This window comes from Tiliqua scincoides, chromosome 5 (assembly GCF_035046505.1).
Source record: "Tiliqua scincoides isolate rTilSci1 chromosome 5, rTilSci1.hap2, whole genome shotgun sequence".
Lineage (NCBI taxonomy): Eukaryota > Metazoa > Chordata > Lepidosauria > Squamata > Scincidae > Tiliqua > Tiliqua scincoides.
In genome coordinates, this window is record NC_089825.1 from 32,544,447 (window position 1) to 32,571,634 (window position 27,188).

A 27,188-nucleotide genomic window follows, 5' to 3' on the forward strand; every position below is an offset into this window, starting at 1 on the left:
TACTTGGAGTTGTTGGGGATCATACCTAGGACCTTCTACATGGAAAGTGTGTGCTCTATTGCCTGATGATGTCACTTCTGGTATCAGGCTCCTTACCTCGACAGCTATGTTGCTGCTCACCTCCTCTCCCCAGAACACATTCTCATACACTTCTACAAACAACAGAGTCTTATTTTTCCCCCTTAAAAATATATTGAAGTATTTTACATTTTGGGGTGTATACATGTCTAGTGCCTCAAGTTGCATTACTAAAAAAAAAAATCTGAAATGTCACCGTGAGAATATATTCATTCTGGAAGGATCTGAAGAGGAAACCACTGGAATGAGAATGAAAGAGAGAAGATAATTCTCCTTTTGTTCTTTTTTTAAAGAGTTCTTATTTTCCTGTGTTCTGCACTGTCTCTATAAAGATTGATGTTTGGTGTCACTACTAGGAAGTGCAAACGGTTCAGCTTCATTGCAAGCTATGTCCTCATCCTCCAGCTCTGCTGGATACCACATACTTTGGCAGCTGATATTCAGAGGGGAAGAGCTTTAATGGCAAGAGAGGTTGCCAATGAAATCTTTTCTCACAATGTCCAAAATTCTGAATGTGCATAGAATAAAAAGAACATAAAGCCAGAGTACACCAAGAATAAGACAACTGGTAAAATGAATGCAGATAAGCTAAGATTACCTCTCTGAACGTGTGTCAAACGAAAAAGACGGCAATGGAACCACAATAGTCAGGAGACAAAGACACACTCAACCAGTTCCACATGCTCAAGCGGGCTCCCTGCGGCACATGGAAAACTGCAAACACAACTAAGGAAAGTTTCAAAAGCACTTTGCAACATGACGAGGGGGTAGAGGGCTGCTGTTCAACAATAAAGAAATATCATAAATCCCACAGGACATGCACAAGCCCTTGAGTGCACTTAGCATCATTTTTTTTTAAGATTCTGGCTTATGCATTTTAAAATGGTTCTGTATGGTTTATTTACCAAGGATAGTTTATTACTTGCCAATTTCTTTCCACTGAAATTGCACCCCAAAAGCATGCACAGAGAGAAAACAAAAAGAGCTTTATTTGGTAAGATTCTTATTTTTTTTCCCACTCCATTGATTTTAAATCCTGAAAAAGAGCACAGAAACTATTAAGGTGCTTTCCCCAACAATTTAAGCCAAGAAAACTCATTGTGTTATAACACAGATTGCATGAAACACCAGCTGGTACTCTAGACAACTACAGTTTACTCTGAATATTTCTGGCTATTGCCTGAGAAAATGTGCTACTAGTATTTAGTACTACTCTCACTAACTGGGCAGAGATTACTCTTGCTAATTGGGTGGTATCAAAGCGATAGTCTTAACAGAGGGAGATCAACTGTCCCTGTTCATTCCAGCACAGGATCTTTTCCAAGGGCTGTTTGATAGTGTTATTACCCATTGCGTTATTTTTTTAGATCCTTTTAGGACAGTTTCATTTATTTTGCTAGGCAAATAGCTTTGCAAACTTTTGTTGTTGTTGGAAAGAATAAATATTCTTTGTGATGGTGATGACATCCACAGGTGGGTAAATTGAACCTGGGAGAGGGGCAGGATTGGTGGTGGTAGAGTGCGCCATACCCCACCCCCCTTGCCAGGTCTGATCCATCAACACAGATCAACTCGAACTTGTGCCAGCAATATCGAATTGACCCACAGCAGCTGCTGGGACCTACCCTTGGGCAAAGGGACAATGCCTCCTTACTTCAAGGAGACCTCCAGCAGCAATTTCCCAGCATTTACCCACACCGGAGTCACAGCTTTGGCACGGGGGAATTTAGTTAGGATTGGCCTGATAGTAACATAATCATTGAATTCTCATTCAGTCACAGAGTGCCTGATTGAGGCCCATGGAAATTTCACAACATTTTTAAACAAAGAAGGTTTTAACAAGAAATGGTGGTAAACAGAAATGGTGGTCAACATGCTAATCAAGGTAAGTACTTTGAATTGTGCTTCCATAAGATGTTAACAAAGTTATGATATAGGAGAGGACACATGCATCTTCAAGCTCTGACTCTAGAGAGTTGTATTCAGCCATTTCTCAGCATCTAGAGGCAACCTCTCATTTACAGAGAGCATCATGACTATGTGAAGCTCCTTGCTTTCCCGGCTGAGTATATAGAAGAAGCATGGAAGCACCACGAGAAAGAGCAGATCATTTCTCAGCAGTGTCACTTGCTGATTCCAAGAGCTATCTACTTTGCAGAGCCTGTCCCTGTTCTGCAGGTCTCCTTGTCAGCTGTGAAGGCCCAGCATTGCTCACAACTCCCCTAGACAGAGTGTGTCAGGGCAGCACAACTGCTAACTAAAAGTGAACAGTCCAATCAATATGCAGCACCCACATAGGAAGCAACGTAGTTCCTCTCACCATTGCCTGTGCCTGTTTCTGTTTGATGGGAGTTTACTTGTCAGCCTGATCTGGAAGCTGCTGATCTTGCAAAATCTCCTGGAATCCCTCTGCTGACATACAACTGATTTTTGTTTTGGCAGCACTGCATGACTCCAGAGGAAACAATGCCACAAAAGGCAGTGGAAAAAAGAGAAAGCCACAGAAAACAGTTGCAAGTATTGCAAGTACAGGTTGAGTCTCATTATTGTCCTGGGTTCTGTTTCCAGAACCCACTTGGATGGCAAAAAACGCACTATAGCAAATCAATTTAAAAAACAAAGTTTCTTTGCTCTGGTGATTTAAAAACAGCCTTGCTGACCTTTGTGATGTTAAGATAGAGTCATTAAGACGACAATCCAACAATCAGTCTCTCTCAAGGTGCTTAGAAAGGCTTCACCAGTGCACCCCTCCTTCACCAGTGCAAAGTACCTTACTTTCATGTGCCCAGGTGGAAGGGTGCGATCTTGGGCTGAAGCTGCCTGGAGGCTGAAGCTGCCTGAAGAGAGAGTGATTGATGAATTGTCTGCCCGCTGCCCCCCCCCTCTTGCATTGTTAAATGACTGTTTTCCTTTAATTTAAAGGGTGCTTCTCTTTGCATTGAGAGAGAAAAATCTATGGATGATCAGGTTATACCTGTAATGGCTTGCATGACTGTCTCTCTCTACAACAGTAAGAAAAGCAGTTTTTCAAACTGTGATTTTAAAGGGATGCATTTTTCCCCTTCTCCAGGGATCAGCACATTCCTTCTCATTTGCAGCGGCCATTCATGTTGAGTCAAATCCGTGTATAAAAAATCTGTGTATAACAAGGTTGGACCTGTATTCCCCAAATCCCATGTTTACTCTTTCAAAAACACCCACTTTCAAGACTTCCATTTACTACCACTGGTTCCGAAACAAATGCAACTGACCTTCCCCTGATTATTTGTGAGGCTGAAAGCCCAATTCTATTCTCCTCCCTCCCACCAATGCAGTGGTGCCAAAATGGCTACCACCGTATCCTGGGGGGCGCTTGTGGAGGTTTCCTCTGGGTAAAGGAACAATAGTTCCTTTAGGTAAGACTCTATGGTGAGGGTCAACTTGGACCTGTGCTAGCCAAACAGATTGCACAGGTCTGCATGGAACAGCACTGTGGAATAAAGTCCAGGAAGGGGATCAAGATTTGGCAGCCACCGCTGCCACTGAAACTACCTCCTTCCCAGACCCAATCTGCCCTTCCCCATCCCTTGCCATCCAGTTTCTACCCCTCCCTGCTCCCCATTCTACCCTTTCACTGCCTCCCACACTGACTTAACTGCTCTTGCAGGAGGCAGAAGAGCCAACAACACAGGCAAGAGGGCACCAACCGTCCCGTCTGTGTCCCTGGCAGCAAGCTACTGAGTGCCCCGCCAAATAGCCTTTTACAACAGCGTTGACTGCTTTACAGCAGCCAGCACCAGCAGAAGAGGCACTAGAATGTTGGCTGATAAGTATAGATTGGGCCATGTATCACTTTCAATTACCTGTGTATAATTTGAAGACAATGTTAAAAACTGGACATATAAAATACATAAATTTGCCCTTCTCCACTCAAACACTAGAATTCTACAGGTTACTTTCCTTTTTTGCTTCTTGTGGTTAACCCATCCTATAAAACTATGGAAGGGTTGTACTGGTGTTGTGTCTCAGGCCCTGACCTAGGTTTCAAACATTGAGAATTCTTTATTGCAAATAACTGGTGACATTAAATCTTACCACAACTTAAGTACTAACCTGGAGGGCAAGAATAAGTCAATTGTTACAAATGCATCCTGTACAGATGATAAGAATATCTCAAGTCCCATTGGGGAAGGGGGTGCCCTATGTAGGTAAACTGCAGGTGTTTGGGATTACACTAAAATGAAAGACTCCTAGCAACTAAATAATTGGTCATTCCCTGTTACAAATATTGTTTCATGTCCTTATTCAGCTTCGAAATAACTATAACTGTTAAGACATTTCTAATCCAAATTACATAAGATTTAGTACTCTGAATTCCAGATTCCATTAAGTCTTCTGGTTACAAAAAGTCTGGCTAAAACATAACAAGTGCATTTTCAAAAACGACAGAAGAAGAAGGACAGAAGAAGCCTTTTGTTTACAGTTTAGATAAACTGTGTTACAGCAGGGGTAACATTTTGGCAGGATGGCCACATCATCTCTCTGACACTGTGTCGGGGGGGCGGGGAAAAAAGAACTAATTTACATTTCAAATTTGAATAAATTTACATAAATGAATACATTAGAGGTGGAACTTATATGGATGAATGAAGTTTTGCAATAGCTCATGGCCTATAAAAGGTCTTGCACAAAGCAAGACCAGCCTTTCCTTTGCCGCCACTGCTGCATCACAGATGTGAAACAGCAAGCAGTGGAGGGAGCCCTCATCCCACAGCTCACGTGAGAGGTCAAACAGTTGGCCTGAGAGCAGTTGCATCAGGCCAGCGCGGGCTCCAGCAAGTCTCCGGAGGGCCAGAGGCTCATTGGAGACTGGGAGCTCCCTGAAGGCCGGACTGGGTCCTTGAGGGCTGCAAGTGGCCCCAGGGCCGGGGTTTGGGCACCCCTGAGTTATAGCAAGGTATAAGACACAAGACACAAAGATGAATCTCCTGAATGTATAAATTTGCCTTTAGATCCCAAGACTTGAAGTTAACATCAATGACTAACGTACAGCACAATCCTATGCAAGGTTACTCAGAAGTAATTCTGCCTGTGTTCAATGAGGCTTATTCCCCGGAAAGTGCATGTAAGATTGCAATTCCAGAGTCACAATGATGTCAGGATGTATAACTCTACATCTTTACCAACCAGATTAAAATTTCTCTTATATCTACTTATTCACAAGAATCCATATTCTGCTATTCATTTACATCTTTAAAAAAAATTAAAATACAAAAAAAAAATCTAAAATATCCCAACATCACAAAGCAGTAAATAATCAATAAAAGAATATCAGCAGCTCAAACACAGACAAGAGTTCAAACAGAAGGCAGATGCAAGAACCAGCCATTAGGCATCCATCACTTCTAAAGGTTTAAAAAGAAAAAAAAAAAGTTTTCACCAATCTCTGGTGAATAGGAGGGAAGAGGGCTACCTGGGTCTCCCAAGGAAAGGAGTTCTAGAACATCAGGGATATTGTATCTGGATGGCTGCAGAAAGATTTTTTTTAATGGGGTGTACACAACTCAGCTTATTGTTTAGTCATTTCAATCTATCATCAGCTTCACAAGCTCTCATACAAATCAAATTCAGTGGCAGGCAAGCCAGCAGAAAAAGAGTTCAATTCATACCTAAACTGAACAATTTCTGGCATACACCTTGTTGGAATGGTTGGCAACCTTCAGTCTCAAAAGACCATGGTATAAGCCTACAGCACCTGGTATTCCTGGGCAGTCTCCCATCTAGGAACTAACCAGGCCTGACCCTGCTTAGCTTCTAAGATCAGACAAGATCAGGCATGTGCAGGGTAAAATGTGCCTTTCTGAATTGAGTCCAATGTTGAGTCAAATTGAGTGCCAAGTTGAGTCCAATGCACTCTTCTGCTCATAAATGGGGGGTTCATCACCACCACCACCACCATCTATAGGTAAAGCATCACTAATGCGCGTGATGCTTCACCATAAACAAGGCAACAGGTATCTGCCCCAAGGGGCTTACAATCTAAAAATGAACTGGAGGGAAAGCACAGATGCATCGGTGAGGGGAGGGGAGTGAATTTACGGCCCTTTCCTAAAGCTATAGGGGACTATATTCCCTTAGCTATAGGGCCAGCGCTAGGTGTCATAAATGCTCTATAAAGCATGTTTACAGCATTGTGGGAGAAGGGGATGTCAGTTCTGGAAACAGCGCCAGGTGGAGGAAGCCGCACAGTTGACAGAGAAAGGTAAAGAGTGCCTGGCAGCACTGCAGCCTTTTGGGGCGGAGGGGGAGGTGTTCAGGGCAGGGGAAGGTTGAACAGGGGAGCAACCAGGCAGGAAGGGGTTGGGACTGGCAGAAACCTCCTTTACAAAATAGCCGGCGCAGACCTGGGAAGCCCCATTTCAGGGCCTGTGACCTTACTTGGGGGGACAAAAATCCCCTTCCCTCAAAGAGATCTCCAGCGGCTTCCAGGTGCCTGGCACCATTTTGGTGCCACTGTTCTTCATGGCACTGCAGCCGTCAGGACTGGGCCGGCTGTTAAGTGAAACTAAATCCCAAAAATGTTCTGCAGGTTGCACGTCTTGCAAAAGCAGAAGCACAAACATGAGAGCTACTACAGAACCCTTCCTTATGCAAGCATCTGCAGACCACCACTAATGGCTATTTCCCTTCACAGTTCTTTGGATCCATCCCATCTATGATCCATTTTTAAAAGAAAGTAAGTACAGTTCGCCCTCCTTATCCATGGGCTTGGCATCTGTGGATTTCAGCATCTGCAGATGTCAAGTCCATTGCTGGAGGGCTTCAGAGAATCTCCCAGACATGACCAAAAGTAACTTCCAGCTCAGGTTGGCAATTTCTGGTCACATCCAGGAGGCCCTCTGAGGCTCTCCAGATGTGGATTTAATTATCCGCTGAATTCTGCAACTGTGGGAGAGTCCTGGAATGGATTCCCGTGGATACCGATGGCCCACTGTATTTGTATATCACTGCAGGAGACCATGAGAACAGGGCTGTAACTCAGTGGCAGAGGATCTGCTTTATGAGCAGCAGATCCTGAATTCAATCCCTGACACCTTTAGCTAGGACTGGGAAAGACCAATGGTTATAGTCTAATAACCATTATTGTTATTATTTATTTTAGTATATTTTATTCAGCCTTTCCTAATGAAAATGGAAAGCCCAGGGCAGTTTACAAAACGTAATAAACCAATGCAGAATAAAACATAATCAAAATAAAGCTTCATAAAATTGAAGCAATCAAATAATCAGATTAGCAGACAAGAATGTCAGAGCAGCAAAAATGACAATCAAGAGGCAGTACAATAATTCCAGAACATAAATAAAAATAAATCAATGGAAAGCTTTGCTGAAACAACAAAATTTTTTTGCTCTTCTCCTGAAAGCCAAAAAGGATGGGGCGGTCCTCATCTCAATTGGTAGGAAATGCCACAGGCTGGGCACCACAACACAGAAAACCCTGTCAAGAGTTGCTGCCAAGCATATCTTTAATGGCATCGGCGCCAGTAAAAAAGTCTCCCTAGATGACCTCAAAAATATTTTTTCCCCTCAAAATTTCACCTAGTTGCAATTCTAAGGCTGCAATCCTACATACACTAACCTAGGAGTAAGCCCCATTGAACCCATTCATAGGCTTGTGCTGTTAGAAAAAAGTCAGTTAAAAGATCCAGCCATAGGAGAGCCATGCACAAGCACATCTTGGGTGGAGAAGGAAGGGTAGGTGCTCCAGGGTGCCAGCCGAGAAGGGGTGCCAGGTGCAGTTTACTGATGGAGTGGTAAAAAAACCAATGAAAATGAAGGAAAGTTGTCCCCCCCACCACCACCCCTGGGTCCATTTGGCTCCAAAATGGAGTCACTCAGGATGCTAGGGGTTGTGGTGGCACAGCACAGTGAGTGGCATGGTGACACAGGGGACACAGTGATACAGGGGGATGATGCCACTGCATAGCCCCACCTAGTCCCACCATAGTCCCACCATAGCCCCACCTAGCCCCACTGCATAGCCCCACCCAGTCCCAGTGCAATTAGGTCCTGTTACAGCTCTGAAGCCATGCAATGGGTAACTCAAGACACAGTGAACCACAACCGTCACTAACTTCTCAACACATATTCACAAGAGATTATTAGCTGGAATTTCTGGGATTTGTGCTACCTCCCTTCCTAAGTCATAGGCAATGGGTGAAAATGGAGGGCAGCAAACTCTCTTCTCAAAGGACAGAATATTAACTCCAATAAGAGTGGTTGAAATGAACTTGAAGAAAAAATATTGGAAAACTGCAAATTGCAGATACTTTCTGCAGCTGTCAACCCCTTTAACCCTGCTTTTAATTTGATACTTTGTTAGCTATATTTATAGGTATAATCTTCAATGCATGCAGGATTGATCTGTAGTATGAAAGACTGATACGTCATTTCATTAACCAAGTACAGGTAGGGCCTCTATCTGCAGGGGTTCCATTCCATCAGATACCAAAACCGTGGATAACAAAATCAGCGTTTATCAGAGTCCACCTTTGCTCTGAAAGTGACTGAGAGCCTTGCTCTTGTCGTGTCCGGAGACATTCTGAGCCTTGGAGAGTCATCACACAGCCTCTCTGGGTTTCAAAATGGACTGGCTTACAGACGACTTTCGGTTTTCTGAGACTCAGAGAGGCTGCGCACCATCTTGTACGGCCTCTCCAAGGCTCAGAAAGCCACCTGGACTTCTGAAAATTACTTCGGGGGCCAATTTGACCCTCGGCCAAGCACCACTGTGCACCAATGATATTCTGTTCACATCTGGGAGGTCTTCAGGAGGAGCAATCCAGGGGTTTATTCGCGGTGCAGCAAACCCGTGGATGCTGGATCCACAGATAAAGAGGCCCCACCTGTATTTGCATTACATCTTGCCATTTGATCTCAAGAACATTTCTTTGGTAACATTGCCTCCACTGTTTACTGCAATGTCAGGCAGCAAAAGAGGAAGTCGCCCTATGTACAAGATTGTTGTGTGTGAGTTCCTACTTCAACCCCTATCACTGGCATTGGTATACTATGTGGTACACAAATGAGTAACCTCAAATATATGTTTTGTCCAGTTTCCATCCACCAATCGTTTCTCACTGGCTTGCTTAAAACTGAATCGTTGCACAGTGATTCACACTATCGCCACTCTTAAAAAAGTAATAACAACATACTTGACTAACGTTTGTGAAATAAGAAACAGAAGGGAAGCCAATGTACTAGGATAATACTGTGGCCAACATTTTCTCTGTGTGGGAAAAATTCCACAGCAATTTGTATGAACCTCTGTTCACAGCAGAATATTATTAGCACATTTGCAATACAAATCAAAGCCATGGGAATGTGTCGCTCTCAATTTTTATTCTTTTTTGCGTATGACTATTTCTTTTGCAAAGTCTAGGCTCCTTAGAACATCCTCACTATTAAAGAGACATGATTTCACCCAAAGAACATGGGTGAAAAAGAAGGCATTTCATGGGTAAAGAGAAGGCAAACAGTTATGTATAGAAATATATATTTAATACAGAGAAGCATGGTAAGTACAGATAAGCCTCAGTATCTGCAAAGGATCCATTCTCGGATCCCCCCACGGATACCGAAAAGAGTGGATATTGAATTCTGTGGTTTCTGCCCCTTTAATGCCTCCAAAGGTGACTAGAGTTGTGCTCTGGTCACCTCCAGAGGCTTTCCGAAGCCCGTAAAGGCCTCATGCATCTGCCCACAGCCTCTTCAGGCTGCAGAAAGCCCTCAGGAGGCAACCGGAGCACAGTTTCAGTTGCTTTCAGACAGTCCCCTGAACCTGTGTTCAGCCAGTCCCATGGATTAAAAATCCATGGAGAAACAGGCTCCACCCTTACTCCACAATTAAAGGCCAAATCCTATCCAATTTTCAAGTGCCGGTGCAGCTGGGCCAATGGGTCATGCACTCCATCTTGTTGTGGGGCAGCAGTCAGAGAGGCCCCCTTAAAGTATGGGAACATTGGTTCCCTTACCTTGGGGCTGCATTGCGGCTGCACCGGTGCTGGAAAACTGGATAGGATTGGGTTCTTAGTGAACATTTAATCCCAAAAATAAGAGGTGGTGGTCTCATGCCCATGTGGTAGTAATGTCATATGTCCCTGTAATACCAGTTCAGGGTTGAGATCTAGCACCAAAAAGACATTCTACGGTTGATTTCTTGTGTTTTCCAGTTGAGACCTCTTGATCCCGGATTTGGTTAAGGCCTACAACATGTCGGAAGAATTGCTGCAACCCTACCAAGTGATTCAGCAACACAGGCAAAATTTTCACAGAGCACTTTGCCTATTATTGCCTCTGAAACCAGAAAGTAGTGGATATTATAACCACTTAAACTGAACCGTGTACTGCAAGCAACATTCATGATACAGTAGATAGATCTAGAGAAGATATCAGATGTACCAAAAAAAAGTTGATGAAGAGAGAAAATTAATGACCAAGAACAGATACAACCTAGAAGGAAAACAAAAGCAAAACGATGATGAGAAGAAGGAATCAAGGAGCCAGACGTTCATACTCCGTGCTAGCAGGGATGTATGGCACAGGATATTTTAAAATTTAATTCTCTATCCAGTCAAAATTTCCAGCTATGATGATTAAGAGACCGGAAAAATTGTATCACTATGTGATGCTTTTAAATACAGTAAGATTTTGAGGACATCCTGAAGTGAGAGCTCCCGAGTAAGCCCATTTCTTTCCCCTTTCAAAAACAGTTCAAAAAAAATGAACTTAACAAGTCTCACCGGAGAAGAATAATAGGGGTTCAATTACACTGGCTTGGAAGGAGAGTATAAACAGATTGGGGCTCACTGTATATTGCCAAGAAGATAGATATGATATGCTGAGGCATCAAAATTTTAAGAGGGAGACAAAAGAAAAAACATTTACAGAAGAACTTTCTGATCCTCTCGCCAGTGTCTGCGCAGACAGGTGCTCGAAAATTTTTTACTGCAGAAAATAATCTAGCTGAACTGGGAAGCTGGTTTTAAATGAAAAAGCAGCTTGCCCATTCCACAAAGTGATCAGCCATGGTCAAAACTTTTCAAAATGTTTCATGCTCCACACAGTCTCACTCCTGCCTTTGCTACAGCAGTCTAGAATTGCAGCCAAAGTAATTAGAGTTAGGAGAAATCTGTACTTGCTGTTTTTCGCCTGCTCCAGTTTTAAGTAGAGAGAAATATCACATAATTTTCCGTTAAAGGGTGATAGTTTTTTAGAACTTTATCAGTAACATGGATCAGACAAGAACTACCCTGCTTCGCCATACCCTATCCTCCATGTCAGGCTGCAGAGTTCGACACAGAGTCTCACAAGTCCGCACAGGCAAAATAGCCGGTGCCAACTTGAGAAACCTGATTGTGGGGCTTGGGGCTTTCCCCTGGGAAAGGGGATGAAAATCCCCTTCCCCTGAAGAAATCTCTGGCGGCCCCAGCAGTGCTGCTGGATGCAGCAGTAGCCATTTTGGCACCACTGCACCCAGCAGCAGAGATAGGATTGGGCTGAGACTCCTACTTCAGCTGACCTCATGGATGGGCCAGCCCTGCTGCCCCTAATTCTTTTCTTAATCAACGCTTTGCTCAAAACTCACTATATGTTGGCTTAGATCCCACTTTTCTTTCCTTTTTTTTTTCTTTTTGCGAGTTATCTGGCCCCAGATCACTTTGCAATGTTAACTGTGCCATACAGTTACTGATTTTTAGTGTAATGTCAGCAATTCTAAGAAGGTACATTTGACAATTCAACAGAGCCAGTTAGAAACAAATGTACAAAGCCTGCATCTTTCAGAAGACAAATGACCCTGTTCTAGTTAAGGAAAGCCAAATATACTTAGCAGTAACCAGTCTGGTTTTTAATTGCTTGTCACAAGAGAAAAGCTAGCAATTTTGGCACTCTGCCTGTATATGTCTAAGAAAGCACCTTTTTGGAGGGAAAAAATACACAAGTTATATCAAATATCTAGGAGCACAATGAAGAACTGCACTGATCATGGGATGATATAGTCTTACAAAACAACTCAGCTTTTGTCCTCTAACCAATCAAAATCTAACCAAGGATTTTAAAATTTAGCATGACACCACTGCACCACAAACACCTTCTTAAATTCATACGTGAGTAAAAGGCAGTATAAGATTCCTAATTTTGACCAAAACAATGTAACTAGGAATGCACAATTGATAGTGTGCACACATGTTTCCTTAGAGCTGCTGTGCTGTCTGGAACATTTTAATTTTACCGACTCTGACCAATCAGAATGGTTCATGCAGTCAAACAGGATTCCATGTGTATATCAGGTTTACTGCTATACATGTAAAAGGGTGTTGTGTTAGGCAGGATGAGATTTCATCACTGGGGAATGCTTATGAAGAGGTAGTGTCATGCGTGCCATTTAGCTGGTCAGCACCAGTTTCAGGGGGCACTCAGAAAATTGCCCTCCATGGCCCTGAGCATGTTGCTCTGCCACCCCTGCACAAAGGCTCTCAACACAAAGGTGTTCCACAGATCAGCAGTGAGCCCATCTGAGAGTCCTGGGCCTTTGATAGTTCATCAGCAACGCTGATCCTCAACATAGCTGAGCTGACCCTCAACATACTGCTAGAACTGATAACACCACTACGAAGACCAACAGAGTCCCCTACAACAGTCACCAGCTGTCCCCTACAGCAGTTCCCTACATTTCCCCTACAACAGTCACCAGCTGTCCCCTACAACAGTTCCCTACATTTCCCCTACAACAGTCACCAGCTATCAGTTCCTGGTGGCCATTTTCTTGCAGGCTACTGACATCAGGTATGCTCAGAAGCAAGAAGTCAACAGAATACCTGAGCTAGGATGATGATTGTTTCTTCTTAATGGAACTTAGAGATGCTCTCTGAGAAAAAATAGGTGGCAGCCAGAAACTACCCTTATATCTGTGATTCCACAGAAGAGTAAACCTGATTACTTGGTTGTTTTTATTTGTACATTCACCACTTTGGGATTCCTTACCTAAGGGGTGGCTACAATTACCTAAATTGTATGGCTGCAATCCTATGCACACTTTCCTGGGAGTAAGTCCGATTGAATTCAATTAGACTTACTTCTGAGTAGACATGCATAGGATTGTGCTATAATTTGTGGTAGTGAAGGGCCTAATTTCTGTTACCCCATTCAGCACTAATAACGTAGTTTGCAAATAACCAAGTTCTTCAAAAAATTAACAATAATGATGATGATGATGATGATTATGGACATGATTCTGACATGTTGGACATATGGACTATATTGGTCACATTGGACAATACTGGACAATATTGGACATAGTTTCCTCAGGCTACGGAATTTATCAGATTTATTGCATTCATTAAAAAATTGCCAATGAACATCCACAACCTGTACACGATTATAAATTTTGAGTTACAGAGGGATGCTGATACCACTGAATGAAAAAGCAAGAGGACCAGAGGAACAAACAGTCACACAGCAGGAGAATGCTCTCAGCATAGATAACTTAGGAGTATTTTCTTAAAGGTGTGAGTTGAAACTTTTCAAATGTCAGTGAAGAAAAACAAAGCAGCAAACAACAAATCAGGGAGATTTTTTTTTAAAGTATGGAAATAATAGTTTATTGCTTTCTAAACTTGTTCTGATACAAAATGCTCTTTTAAAATAATTTGAAGCATGCCTACCAAAATGGGAGCTGCAGAGTTTAGCCCATGTGAACAATATGCTGAATAGCTGTTAACTTTCAGTTCCTGACTGACTTTAGAGAACTTGTCACCGGTACAGTCAATGAGGTGCAGAAGCCTGAGGAATGCAATGCTTCAACTGAGCCAAGCCAAACAACCACTGGATTCTAGGACGCTGGTCATGTCACATGCTGTCAACACCAACAGCAATTTTGTTTGCTGTCCTATGCCAATTTTGAAAGATTGGCTCCAGAAATCAGATTCATACAATTTTTTTTTTATCCCACATATAGGCAATTAAGTCTCAATAAGGTTTTTTTTTTATGCTAAAAAGTTTCTTTTTAGTACAGTCCAATCTACCAGCCCAACTAAGCCATCTATTTGATCTGAAGACGCACAGACTCTGCCTAACTTCACAGGACTAAATCAGTATGAATCCAAGCAATTTGGCTTACCAGTTTTGTCTCTGGTGACAAGACACATAAATAATATTTTGAGACCTCTCCTTTGCTTAATGCTTTAAAAATGAAAAACACACCAGAAACAAAACTATGTGTTTATATCAATTTCTACTACTGCAGCTTTTGGTTGATAGTTAATTTTTTTAAAATACTATGATTGGTTAAGGAAGTGTCTCAAATTAATCAGATGCCTCGTATAAACTGTCTTATTACTATATATTATACAATATACATTTTACAAGACTGTACATAAGGATTAAGCATAAATGAACTTCAAAATATGGAGCCAAAATAAGAACATAAGAAGAGCCCTGATCAGCCCCAGGGCCCATCTAGTGCAGCTTCTTGCATCTCACAGTGGCCCACCAGATGCCTCAGAAAGTACCCATGGCCACAAAATACTTACATCTCGCTGCCATTCGCCTGCATCTGACATTCTATTTACCCTCACACCCTCAACAAAGACACCAGACTGCACTTGAGTGTAAGCCATTTTTGCCCAAGGCTGCATATATGCAAGAGTGATCAACACCCGTGTGCACCTGAGGACTGGACAGAAATGGGTTAACTTCAGCCACTTTATTAAACACAAGTGACCAATTTTTAAAACTTGAAACCTACTGAACACACCATCCCTCCCTCGCCAGTCTGGGGTAGGTGAAAAAACTGCCAACCACGGCCAATTTGGATGACAGAAAAAAAATTCCTACCCAGCCCTCATGATGAGTGACCAGCTACTCTCCGACTGTACATACCCATCATGGCTTGTAAGCTGTGATACAATAAGGGTGCATCTGCAATTAGACACAAATCAGAGTTTGTAATCACAGGCTGAAATAAATTAGATTGACTTCTGGTAATATCCCTTGGAAGTGGTTAATAAGTTTGTTTATAGGACATGAATCTATGACAGTAGTGTAGTGGTAAACTTTAATGTGTTTAGATGTGGGAGCTTGTCATTACCTCTGGTCCCTACAGAGCCATACCCCACTAAGGGTGCAATCCTGACCCAGGATTGGGCAGGCACAAGTCCCTTGCACCAGCCCAGGAGAGTCGCAAATGTGTGTAAGACACATTTGCACCTCTTCAAGAGGAAGCCAGGCCGGAGCTCTGAGAAGTGCCGGCCTGCAGAGGCTTACATAAGCCTCTGTACCAGCTTCCTTTCAGATGCTTGTGTCGGCCTGGCTAGGCTGATGCAAGCAGAAAACGTAGGTGGGGAGGAGGCAGGAGGGAGGCGTTCCTGGGCGGGAGGAGGGCGGGAGTTGGGCGGCCCTGGAGGCAGGCGGGCGTGGAGGGGGAGGTGGGGCTGGGATCCGACAGTTATGCTGGATCCCAACCCCCGCTCCCAGGGAGAACAGAGCGGCTTCAAGCTGCTCCGCTCTCCTTGAACTTGTGCCACCCCAAGAGGTGACACAAGTCTGAGGAGACCCATAGGGGCCAGCAGCCCTTACCCAGAGGTAAGGGGAAATGTTTCTTTACCTCTGGCTGAGTTGCTTATGGTCAATATCCTGCGCTGGATACAGCACAAGCGTCCTGGCTTCCCTCTTCTAGAGCAGGATAGGATTGCGCTCTAAGAGTACACAGCACAGAAGCCAACTTTAAATGTCTTCATCAGTAAAAGTTCTAGCTCATTTCATTCCAGTCTTGGGATGGGTAGTAGTAGTTTAAAAAGAAATGTTTAAAATATGAAAAATTGGATTTATAAATACCCCAAGTGAATATAAAAGGTATTTTACAGTACAAGCCTATGCAAGTCTAGTCAGGAGGAGGTTACATTGAGTTCAGTGGGTCTGACTTACTCCCAAGTAAATGGGTACAGGATTCTAGTCATGCCACATAAACCTATGCATGTCTACTCAGAAACAAGACTTACTGTGTTCAGTGAAATTGAGTACCAGGAAAGTGTGCATAAGATTGCATTATTGAAATGCTACGCTATGCATGTTTATTCAAAAGTTACACTGTGTTCAGCAGGATTTACTCCCAAGGAAACCTGTGCAGGATTTTAGCCTTAAATTAAAGCAACATGAGTTATATACTATCTCTCAGGCAGCCTTTGAGAAATAGGCTGGCCCAGACATTGATATATGCCACTAGGCAAATTCCTCAATTGATCTTCTTTTCAGCTCAGATAGCACAGGCCTACAAAATTGAGGGTCAGAAAAGTTTTCCCCAAACTTTATGGTGGTTTGATATGAATTTGGGGTGCCAATTCCAAAAATTGCATCTGTTTTGCCCTATCACGTCTAGTTTTGGAGACACCGCACAGCCTCATTAGTGAATGGTTCAAGCAGCTTCTTCATGAGGAAGCCATGGTGTAGGCTTCCTCATGAGGAAGCTGCTTGAACCATTCACTGAAGAGGTTACGCCATGTCTCCAAAACTAGACGTGATAGGGCAAAACGAATGCCATTTTTTGAATCAGCACCCCAAATATACCCAGGAATCGGTGTAACATTTAAGGAAGCAAAATGTGTGTTGAGCTGTGTAATTTGAAATAAAGTTTTAAAGGCAGCCCTGAGCACTCCTGCTATACAAGAAATCCTGGAGCTCAGGCCCCTTGAGTACATCCCTCATCATGGACATGTGGCAGTGACTACATGAATAATAGAGCTGAAAGGGTTGTACAGAATCAAAAGATGTAATTTCTATATTTATTCAATATGACAGATAAGGCAGAGTGAAAGGCAACAATTACCAAAAATGGTACAAGTAGCAAATTACAGCAGCTTTGCCAGCCACTCAGACACGATGCTATTTTTCCAAGCCGAGGATCAATGTTTGTGGGTCCACATATCTGCAAATGACACACTTGCCAAAAAGGAGTGCGCTTAGCAGTATTCATAGAGCTTTCCTTGAAATCAGCATCTGAAGAAAGCTCAGAACACACAAGAAAGAAAGGTTCTTAATATGGCCTGCAGGGCTCAGGGTTTCAGGCTTCAAAAACATGCAGAGTTCCCTGTCTATACTTATGACCTTGTCATGGCTGCTTATCCATTTGGTGGATTTTAATATTCGCTGTGAAACTTGATGTAAATTCCTTGTGTGGTGTGTGTGTGTGTTTTACTTCAAGCTTTGTCTAACTAAAAAAAAAAGTCCCCTGCTGTTTGCTTGGTTTATAGTACTTAAATATTACTTTTCTATTGGTAATTGTACTACAGATTATGTGGTGGGGGGAAAAAAAACTCCATTCTTTTTTAAGGCATAAAACCAAGTTCCTGTCTGTTTTGCGGATGTTAGGAATCCCATGGCACTTGACAAAAAGGAGTGGGAGTATTAACTCTCAAAAATCCCTGGCTAAGAACCCAGGAATATATCCTTTTAAAACAAAAAACAAAACAAAAAACCACTCCCAACATAGAAGACATCGCTTGTTTGTAAGGTTCTCACTGCAAGAAGCAACGCTCTATGAAATCTCAATAAATAAAATAAAAAGGCATTGTCTGTGAGGGAGAAATAGGAAAACCTGATATTCCTTTCATTTATTTTTGCATGATCCTTATAAGCCAGAATATATTTGATTAGGTCAGCTGTATAATAGAGCTTGAATGTCAAGGAAGTCAGCTATGTGGAAAAATGATCTAATATTATTTACAAATTCTGTATATACAAACAACTTCCACGGTCTTGTAACACAGCTGTCAGTGTTTTTCTGTTTTCTGACTTTGAGTTAATTCCCTTTATAAACCAACAATCAATTCAGGATATTTGCAATCTATGTTAAGACACTTATTTGCTACAGTGGTTTGTGTGCAAGAGAGGCATCCCCCCTCCCTCTGCAAAAAAAACACAGTCGGTTCCTTCTGTTTAGATTTTCTGATGTGGAAACCTCTAAATCTAACCCTGTCTCCTCAGGATGGTTGGGTCTCTCTCTTTGAAGTTTACAGCAACTCTCCAACATATCAGTTACCTCGGATGACACAGGTCTGACAGATAACAAGAGCCTGAGCTACTGTGCCTAACAGAATTGATGGACATCCTCACTGGAGTTGGGGGGCTTTTGTGTGCACAGATTGTTAAGACAAACACAAAATGCTGATGCCAAGAGAGGCCACCCTACAGAGCTGTGGATGGATGTTATTATTTTTAAGAAGGATCCCTCTGATGATATAACAGGGTTGACCCTGTTAGCGAGAGCTTCATAAATCTTTCTCAACTGAATGTTCCTGGCCTTGCAGGTTGGAGGGCGGACAAAAGAATCAAAAGAAGCCAGGATGTGAAGTCTCTGTACTGTTCATGTTAGGTTCGCCTGTGGGACTCTGCAATAACACAACAATAGCCAAGATCGCAAGGCACAGCTTCGGTTCGGTGTGTCCTTTCAACCGCTTCTAATAACAGTTTTAATTTTAGACTCCTTGTGCTATTGTGCAGTAAAAATGATGCTGATCCTTTCCCCCCTCTTCAAAACAGATGTCTCATAAGACTCTCTTTTAATAATAAGGTCTAATCAGGAGGCTGTCCAGGATGGAATCATGGGGAGATCTAGAAGGATTCTCCATAATGTGGGTGACTCTAATTGTTGTATATTAAAATTATTCCATAAAATGCAACAGCTGTCATCTGTGTGAGATGTTTCATCATTCTTATTGCAATCAATTGCTTGACTGATTTTACTCAGCACTCCTGAGGGGCAACAAAAAAAAAAAGGTAATGATATGCCCCATCATTAAGAGTTCAAGACTAATTTGACCGTCTTACTGAATGGGAAACATTGTCTGCTGCAATGTAGTTCAAACCAGTGAGGTTTAAAATATCACAACCATCATGTCCAATGGAGTTGCGGGTTAGAAATCACTTGCAGTTTGATATCTTCTAGCATATTAGCCTTGAATGAGAACACACAAGAAGGGTACCAATCTTTATTGTGTAGCAAAGAATGGCCTTACAATGTATCACAAGCAGTGAAGCAGACTCACAAAAAATTATATAATATAATATATATAAATTATATTTTTATTAAATTATATAAAAATAATAATATGATTAATATAACTGTATGATTAATATAATTGAACATGTATATTGAACATTACATATATGTAATGTTCAGTTACATTAATCATACAGTCATGAATGAAGAATACATGGTCTTTCCACTCCTTTGGGATGGAATTGCCTAGGAAATTAGTAGGTTTGCCCAGAAACAATTCAAGATCTAGGATTTCTCAGAATACATGCTTTAATCCCTCTGGGTTCACTGAAAGATAAATTGGATCAAGAAGAAAGAAGCATGAGAAGGAGTGTTTAGAAACTAAAAGAGAAGCAACACAAATCCTGTGGTGCTTTGGCACCATTTTGTAATCACTAACTACATTATCCTAGATAGTCAGGAATCACATAACATGACATCACAAGTCCATGTAGCTGATGGGATTTGACTACATGACATCACAAAGTCAATTCAGAGGGAAGACAGGAAACACTGACCTTACCCTGAATGGGCAAACTCTTTTGCCTGGTTTGCAGAGCCCAACTACAACAGATCACCAAAAAGGCATAAAGCCCTTTTAGAAGGCCAAAGTATTTGTGAAAAGCATCCTCCATTCCAACTCTGCAGAAACTTACTCCTTCAGTCTGTTTGGAACACACAGATATATGTTTCCAGGACACATTACTGGAGTCGTGTCATACCTTTCATAAGAGCTTATACTGCCAAATAATTTATGCAACTTTGATGAAGCTTTTCACTTTTCCATCCTCCAAGACAGAACTTGAGCTGAGACAGTGAAGTGCACAACTGTGCAAAAAAAACGCTTCCAACAATTTGCTTGAAATGAAACAGAACAAAATCCTAGGTGGGAGAGGCAGGGAAACAGTGTAGGCGGGTGAAAAGGGGAAAGAGTCAGGGTTTTCAGTTTTGTAAATAAATAGCCTGAAACATGGGAATAGAACATAGGAAACTTGTGAAAAGATGGCACACCTATTTCCCAATACTGGAAAGGCACTTGGAAGCCAAGTCTCCTATGAATTCAAAACAATGCACAAAGAGTGTTAGATTGACTTGACAGATATAACCATTATTACAGAGCTCTGCTTTCAGACTGGATGGATTTGTTATTTGGAACAGTTAGAGAGTAATTTATGAATTATCCGTCTTAAACACTGAAAAACCAAGGCAAATTTGCATTAAGACTTCAGAGATTAAAAGTTTGTGTGTGTTTACAACTTCCCATCAGAAAACACAGGTATACCATTGTCTTCCAAAATGTAACATTATCCATCTGGCCAGCAAACATCTGGATATTTATCTTAGCTCATCATTTCCTCCTGCAAGTCCAGAAATTGTCAGTTATTTCAGCTGAGATTTAGCCCAAGGGAGAAAAGAAAAAGTTACATCCTTCTTTGCCCAGGTTTTATAAACTGAACTTTACCTTTTTCCTTAGGATGCCAATAAGTATAAATACAAGCGGTCTGAAGTCTTATTGTGGTTTTTTTCCCCAAAATTATGCATATGAAGCGTAAGTGCCTTGCAGCAGACACATGTGATTGCATTTATTATGTGGTTGTGTTTTCTAAACGAAGCACAGATAGTAGGGGCACTTTTTAAATAAATGTTAAATATATACAATAGAAAATAATAAACTCCCAAAAAACACAGCAGAGAGTGAGCCTGTATTATTAGCTGCTATATGCATTCAGTTCTCTTGATTTCAACAGAGTGTTTTGTTCTTCACTCCTATTCTTGGTCATGCAAGACAAGTAAACATACCCACAGAGGCACTGATGTGGCCATCTCCACTGGATCCTATCTTCTGTGTCGGGCTGAAAAGCCTGACACAGAGGTTCTCAAGTCTATGCCAGAAAAATAGCTGGCACAGACCCAAGTAGCTGCATTGGAGGGCCTGTGCACTTTCTCGGGGGAAGGAGACAAACATCTCCTTTCCCTTAGAAGATCTCCAGTGCAGAGTTGCTGAATGCAGAGGCAGACACTTTGGCGCTGCTGCACCCAGCAGCCCAGGCAGGATAGGATTGGGCTGTAAGGCCACATTTCCCAAATGATTTAAGCCACAAGATAGTTTATTGTGTTTGTTGGGAGGGGGGGTTATTGCTTGTGGATTTGCTCATTCATACTGTTACTAGACCTCCTGTTTGACTTCTTTTCCTGTCTTGATGCTTCTGACTGTGTGTGACAATGGCTACAGTTTTTTCAAAACTCAAACCCTTAACAAAGTCAGTTTTGCTGTGTGAGGGACAGTTTAAATCCTTCAGCTCTGCTAACATATGACCTTCAGATTTTAGGGACTTCTTATTCCTGTTTTAACTTGAAATGAACTCACACTACATGAGTTTGAAACACCCAGAACCATTCCAAAAGGTTAAATGTTGCGATCACCCAGAGCTCCCAGCTACGTTGACTACGTTAAACTGAATCCTCAGAGAGTTCTACAATGTGGAGTTTGCATTCTTCACTAGACTCCTTCCAAATTCCCCAAGTGAGCATATAACAGAACAGCAATAAATTTATTTCTAGCTACAAAAATATCTGAAATATATTGGTAGCCTGCCAGGCATAGAGGAGAAAAGTGGACTTGTGCCCGTATTAGGGGATCAAAGCAAAGCAGTCCAAACATGAAGTACAGAAATTAATACACCTCATGCTGCCTCTTTATGCAGATAAGCATGAGTACCTGCTTCTTTGGGTACTTTTGAAAAATAGTATCCCCTGCTCCCCTCCCTAGAGACAGTTACTTCTGCAGTGAGCTTCTAGTGAAACTAGTGCTTCCACTCAGTCCAGCACACTGGATTCTTCTGATGTCAAAGCTTCATCAGGTTAGATATAAGCAGCTTATACAAACCAGGTTGTTCACTGTGTGCTTGGAATCCAATGCCAGGGCCAGATTCATGGGGATTCTTGACCAAGCGCCTTTGTGGGTCAGTGAGTAGAACAGCTGTACTGATGGCCACCATCTTTTTTCGATAATACAATGGCCGCACCAGTGACAATGGACACAAAGGAAAGGACACTGTATTATAGGTAACAAGGGAAGATGGTGACCATCAATATGGCTTTGGAAGAATGCTTTGGGTCACCAGCAGTTTAGAGCTTCTTGGCAGTTGCCATTCTTTTCCACCATGTCTTCAGGAGTTGGCCATAGGCGCTTAGTGAATGCCTGTTCCATGATGCTGGTCTTGATGGAATCTATGGATATTTTCACTTTTTCAGTCTAGATCTTACTACTTAGGAAAAGCTCAGGTCACTGAATACTGGGAAATTAGTTGTTGAGGGATTAAGAAGGTTCCATTTGCAGGGTCCCTAACAAACTACTACTTATTGCCTACAGCAATTGCTTTTTAAGAGCATGTTGTATACTGACTGCTACAACGTACTGTAGAGTAGTGTAATCAGATATGAAACACAATGGATTTCCTAATGATCAGTTGAAATTTAATCTTAATTCCTTCCATACACAGAAAAAGCAGCCTCCTGAGTCAATCTTTCATAGACCATTCCTACTGCTTGAAGGGTTACATTTTGTGTCTGCAAAGCTTTATAAATGCTTCCATTTTTAGGAATATCTAACCGTTAAAAGTGGTTTCTTAAGGATGTTAATGATGAGTGTAAAGGAAAAACATTTTAAGTTGTTGCTATAGTAATACAGAGATATGAAGAACTTTGTAAAACAACTACAGATAGCTCGCAAATATACTTTGCACACTTTTAAATTCCCTAAAGTATCTTCTAATCGCAATATGATTTAACTGAATAATTAGTTATGAAAATATCACTCCCAATTTATATGTGAAAATATGCTTCTTGTTGTCCATTTTAAAGTCTTATTTCTTTCCTAATTTCTTTCATGGCAGAAAATTATACCCAAAATTGAGAAAGAAATGAAAGCAGTTTTTCCCCCCAGGATCATGTCTGGGTGAGATACTTTCCACTGTGGAAATGCAAAGCTGTGTTTGTCCACAGTCATCTAGGAGAATATTTTCAAAGTGTACCCAGCCCATATTGTGAAATTCAAGGACAGACTTTAGACCCATTGTGGAAATGACAAAATGGGTCTATTCATATACTCTGCTATTTTTAAAAAGTGAGAGAAGAGTGTAGAGGAAGAAATCTGTTTTAGTCATTTTTGCAGTTTGCGTCACCTAGCAAACACTCCAATATCCTGGGAAAAACACCCCCATTCTTGAAGTGAAATACATTTCAGCACTACTAAAATGTTTTAATAATAAAAATAAGAATTAAGGTAACATAACCCTAAGGAAACAGAGATAACTTAATAAAACATACTTCTAGTTGATCAGGTAGGTCAAATGCCTTTCAACAGTGCCCTATACAGAAGTATTTTCTTCTTTTATAAGTATTTTAGAAAAAAATGGCCAATGCTCCCTCTAATTTTTGAGGGGAGTGTGCAGAGCCCTCCTAAGGCTGCAAGAGGGTGGCTAAAGAGCACAGAGAGCACTACTATTTCAGCTATGCAGCCGTGAAGCTCACAAGGAAGGCTGGTCTGACCACCATAAACTTAAAATCGCAGGTATTGCAAGATCTGCCTTGCATATTCCAATACTCTATTTATTCTTATGGGTTTTTAAATTTTAAACTGCTTTTCAGTTTTTTAAAAAAAATCTTCCAAGCAACTTACAAAGCAAAAAAAAAACACACATAATTGCAACTCTTACAATAACTAACATTAATTTTAGTGGAATGGCCTTAACCTTTGGGCTCCTTTGGCAGACGGGAGAACTCAGGTAGCCACTTGCCAGTGTCAGCTCCAAGTTGCTGTGGGTACACAGGCCAAGTCCTGCGCTAGTGCACTGGATTCCCACCTAAATCTCAAGCTTATAAGTGAATGTCATTGCAAGTGCCTTTGGGAGAAAGTCCACTGGTCAATGGGGAAGTCAAGAAAAGAAGAAGTCATTGAGCACAGTAGATTCTTCTTCGCCTGTCCACCTACCAGCCAATGGAACACCTCCTGGAAATCCTTTAGGGCATAATCCCATTTGCAAAGAGGATGCTGGGCAAAACAGCAATATGAATCTTATCAGTACTAGGGATTCAGAAATCAGTCCAGCCAGATGGGCCCTCCGATACATCTGGGCCAATCTGGCCAACCCTGATGACATCCATAACACCTGCACTCTCTTATGGTGCATGCTGGAAATTTTCATCTAGATTGACTGATATATCCCCTTTTCTTTTGCATGCCCCTTCGTAGTTTAATACAGGACATGGTTCTTTTTATGCCTTTAACAACTACTCCAAACAAAATCTTCCAGTAGGCACAGGTTCCCCAACCTGCATTGCTGTGGTAGGAGAAGGATGTTCCAAACACAGATCTCTCTTCCATGTAAATATTAATTGACTGGCAAAAGACTCTTGCATCTTGTTGAGTTAGCAGCTCTCTGGTGAACCAACCTACTAAGTAGATTATAAGCAGGAGTGGAGCATTTTAGCATTTTTTCCTCACTGCTTATAAAGAAGCACAACTGAGACTCAAACCATTTGGGACACTTCTTTCCCAACTGAAATCATGCATCTTTTTTTCCTAAAGGGGAAAACAGCTGGGGCAGAAGGTGATTTTTAAACAGATAAATAGCAGGAAGGGAGTAATGCTGCAATCTCCCCCCCCCCCAATTCCTCCTGCTCTTGCTCACAGCTTCCAAACCTGCTATGCATAAAAGAAATAAACTGCCTGAGGAAAGAAGCATGCCACTGAGTGTCTTATGTAGTTTGGACTTTAGAAATCAAACTGCCTACAATGAAGTAATCTAATTTAAACAGAAGTTTAACAGGCTCAGTCTTCTACAGCAATGTCTTTCAAACAGAAGGGAACAGTCTTTTTTCCTTCTTTCTCTGTCAACATGAGTTTTGCTGACAGAATTATGTATTCAGTATGATATGCATAATAATAGTTTTTCATGAATACCAGAGTTTTCAAAATGGAAATATTCATTTTTTCAGAAGGACAATTTACTGCTGCCAATATAGTTAATATCGTTGTTTATGAAACATATTTCCAGTCTCTCTCACACCCACACAAAGAACTTGGCTACTCTTTATGATGAATATTCCCCTCCCCATAGCATGGTCTCATCTCCCATGCACTTCCTCATATCCCACCCACCCTTCTCTCTAAATGAAGTCTGAAGTTCCTCCCAATAGGATTGCTGTATGTCCGATTACCTCCTTCCTCCTCTACTTAATTGAAAAACCCTCCCAGTATTGTTCTAGCCCGGTTCTGACCCCATTCCTCTTTCTATCTTCATTGTTTCCATAGGGCTAGAGTCCATCTCTTGCTTCCACTCGGGTCAACAGCCTATATACTAATATCTTACCTGTTCCTATCAATTTTCAAAGGCAGCACCAGTGTTTTCCGCTCAGTTGATGAGATTGCTTTCCCTTAGAATACAAAATCTGGAAGTCTTAAATACCATATGAAGGAAATCCAAAAAATGTATGGCCCATTGATGCTATCCCAAAAGATCTCTGTACTAATTTCAAAGCAAGGCTTTCACATGAGAACAAATGTAACAGAAAGAGAGTAGTGCGAGAAATAAAGTTCTTCCCTGTTTTGCAACTTAAATGACAGTTCTATATATATGTGCATGAAACAGTGGTACATCCATCTGTCTTGCCCCTCCTTTCATGCTTCAGCAAACTGCCACTGGCATATGTGCTGATGCTCAGGCTCTTGTGTAAAGTTTGAGCTTTTTCTAAGTTTTTGCTGTCCACGGTTCTTCCTTTGCAATGAAACAAAAAAGTAGACTCGCCCTATTCAGACACTTACCTGTACCCTTCTTTTCCTTAACCAAAAAACCAAAGATATGTTTTTGGGGTGTTCTCTTTGAAACTCACTTTTCCCTTATAGTTAATGAATAGTATGAAGATTCCACTGACAGACACTTTTTAAACACTTATTTGAACTACTTATTCACATTTAGAATACATCCTCTTGCTAAAGTCATGTCAAAAAACATTTGCTTTCTTCATTTACTCTTGCAACCATCCTAAGATGCATCCCCACTATTCATACTCTGGAAGTAAATAATTGAAGCTGTCAGATACAATGGAGCTCGAATCAGGAGCCCTGTGGATCTATTGCGGATTCCATGTACCATCATGGTAGCAAAGCAGAAGAGGGGGCTACAGCCAGCATCCTGGGATGTTAGGTTCATGCCAGGAACCAATCTGGTACCATCAATGGATATAAAGTCTTGCAACTGATTTCTGTAAGCCTCTCATCACTGGAGAAGGATACCTGATTCTCCCACATCTCCAGATCTGTAGTTAGTCATTTCAAATTGTCTCTTGCCTGCCAGCCTTCAGTTCCCCTGCTTCCAAGGTATACCCACCTTTAGCCTGACACAACTTATCACTTATCTACATCCACACAACAACATCTGTGATGGGGTCAGGATTTGAAGCTGATTATCCAAAGACTACAATACCTACACAGCAATGTTGGAAAGAGTCCATGGATAAGTTTAGTAAAAACTAATGAATTCATAGCATAATCACCATTTAAGCAGGTCTTTGCCCTGCACATCCCTGATCTCAGAAGCTAAGCAGGGTCAGGCCTGGTTAGTACTTGGATGGGAGACCACCTGGGAATACTGGGTGCTGTAGGCTTATATCATAGTCTTTCGAGACTGAAGGTTGCCAACCATTGCTATTAATCCTTGAGAAGAAAATAAATAAAAAAATCAGAGCATTTGCAACAGGAAAAAAAAATCTAAATTAAATCTTACCATGGCCCATGCGGTGGAACCAGTAATATCCAAAATCTACTCCAAGGAATGTCAAATACCATGTCCATGGCGAGTCCCATGGCAGTTCCAGAAGTCTACTGTTTTCCCACACATAAATATATGTTGTCAACTCCACACTTCTGGACAAGGCACTGAAATAGATAAACCACAGCTCAGAAGAACAAATCAGCTTGCCTTAAAGCCCAATCCTATGCATGCTTATTCAGAAGCAAGTCGCATTGAGTAAATAT

The 27,188-nt window shown here is 41.6% G+C and overlaps 1 protein-coding gene across 1 annotated transcript in view; it reads right to left on the reverse strand.

The window, feature by feature from the left end:
- The window catches only part of AGMO (alkylglycerol monooxygenase), a 157,066-nt gene that overhangs the window by 113,480 nt on the left and 16,398 nt on the right, over nucleotides 1-27,188 (reverse strand). Inside the window, exon 3 of the mRNA XM_066629137.1 lies at nucleotides 26,938-27,089. Coding sequence (XP_066485234.1) covers nucleotides 26,938-27,089 — 152 coding nt within the window. The remainder of the gene's footprint in view (nucleotides 1-26,937; nucleotides 27,090-27,188) is intronic.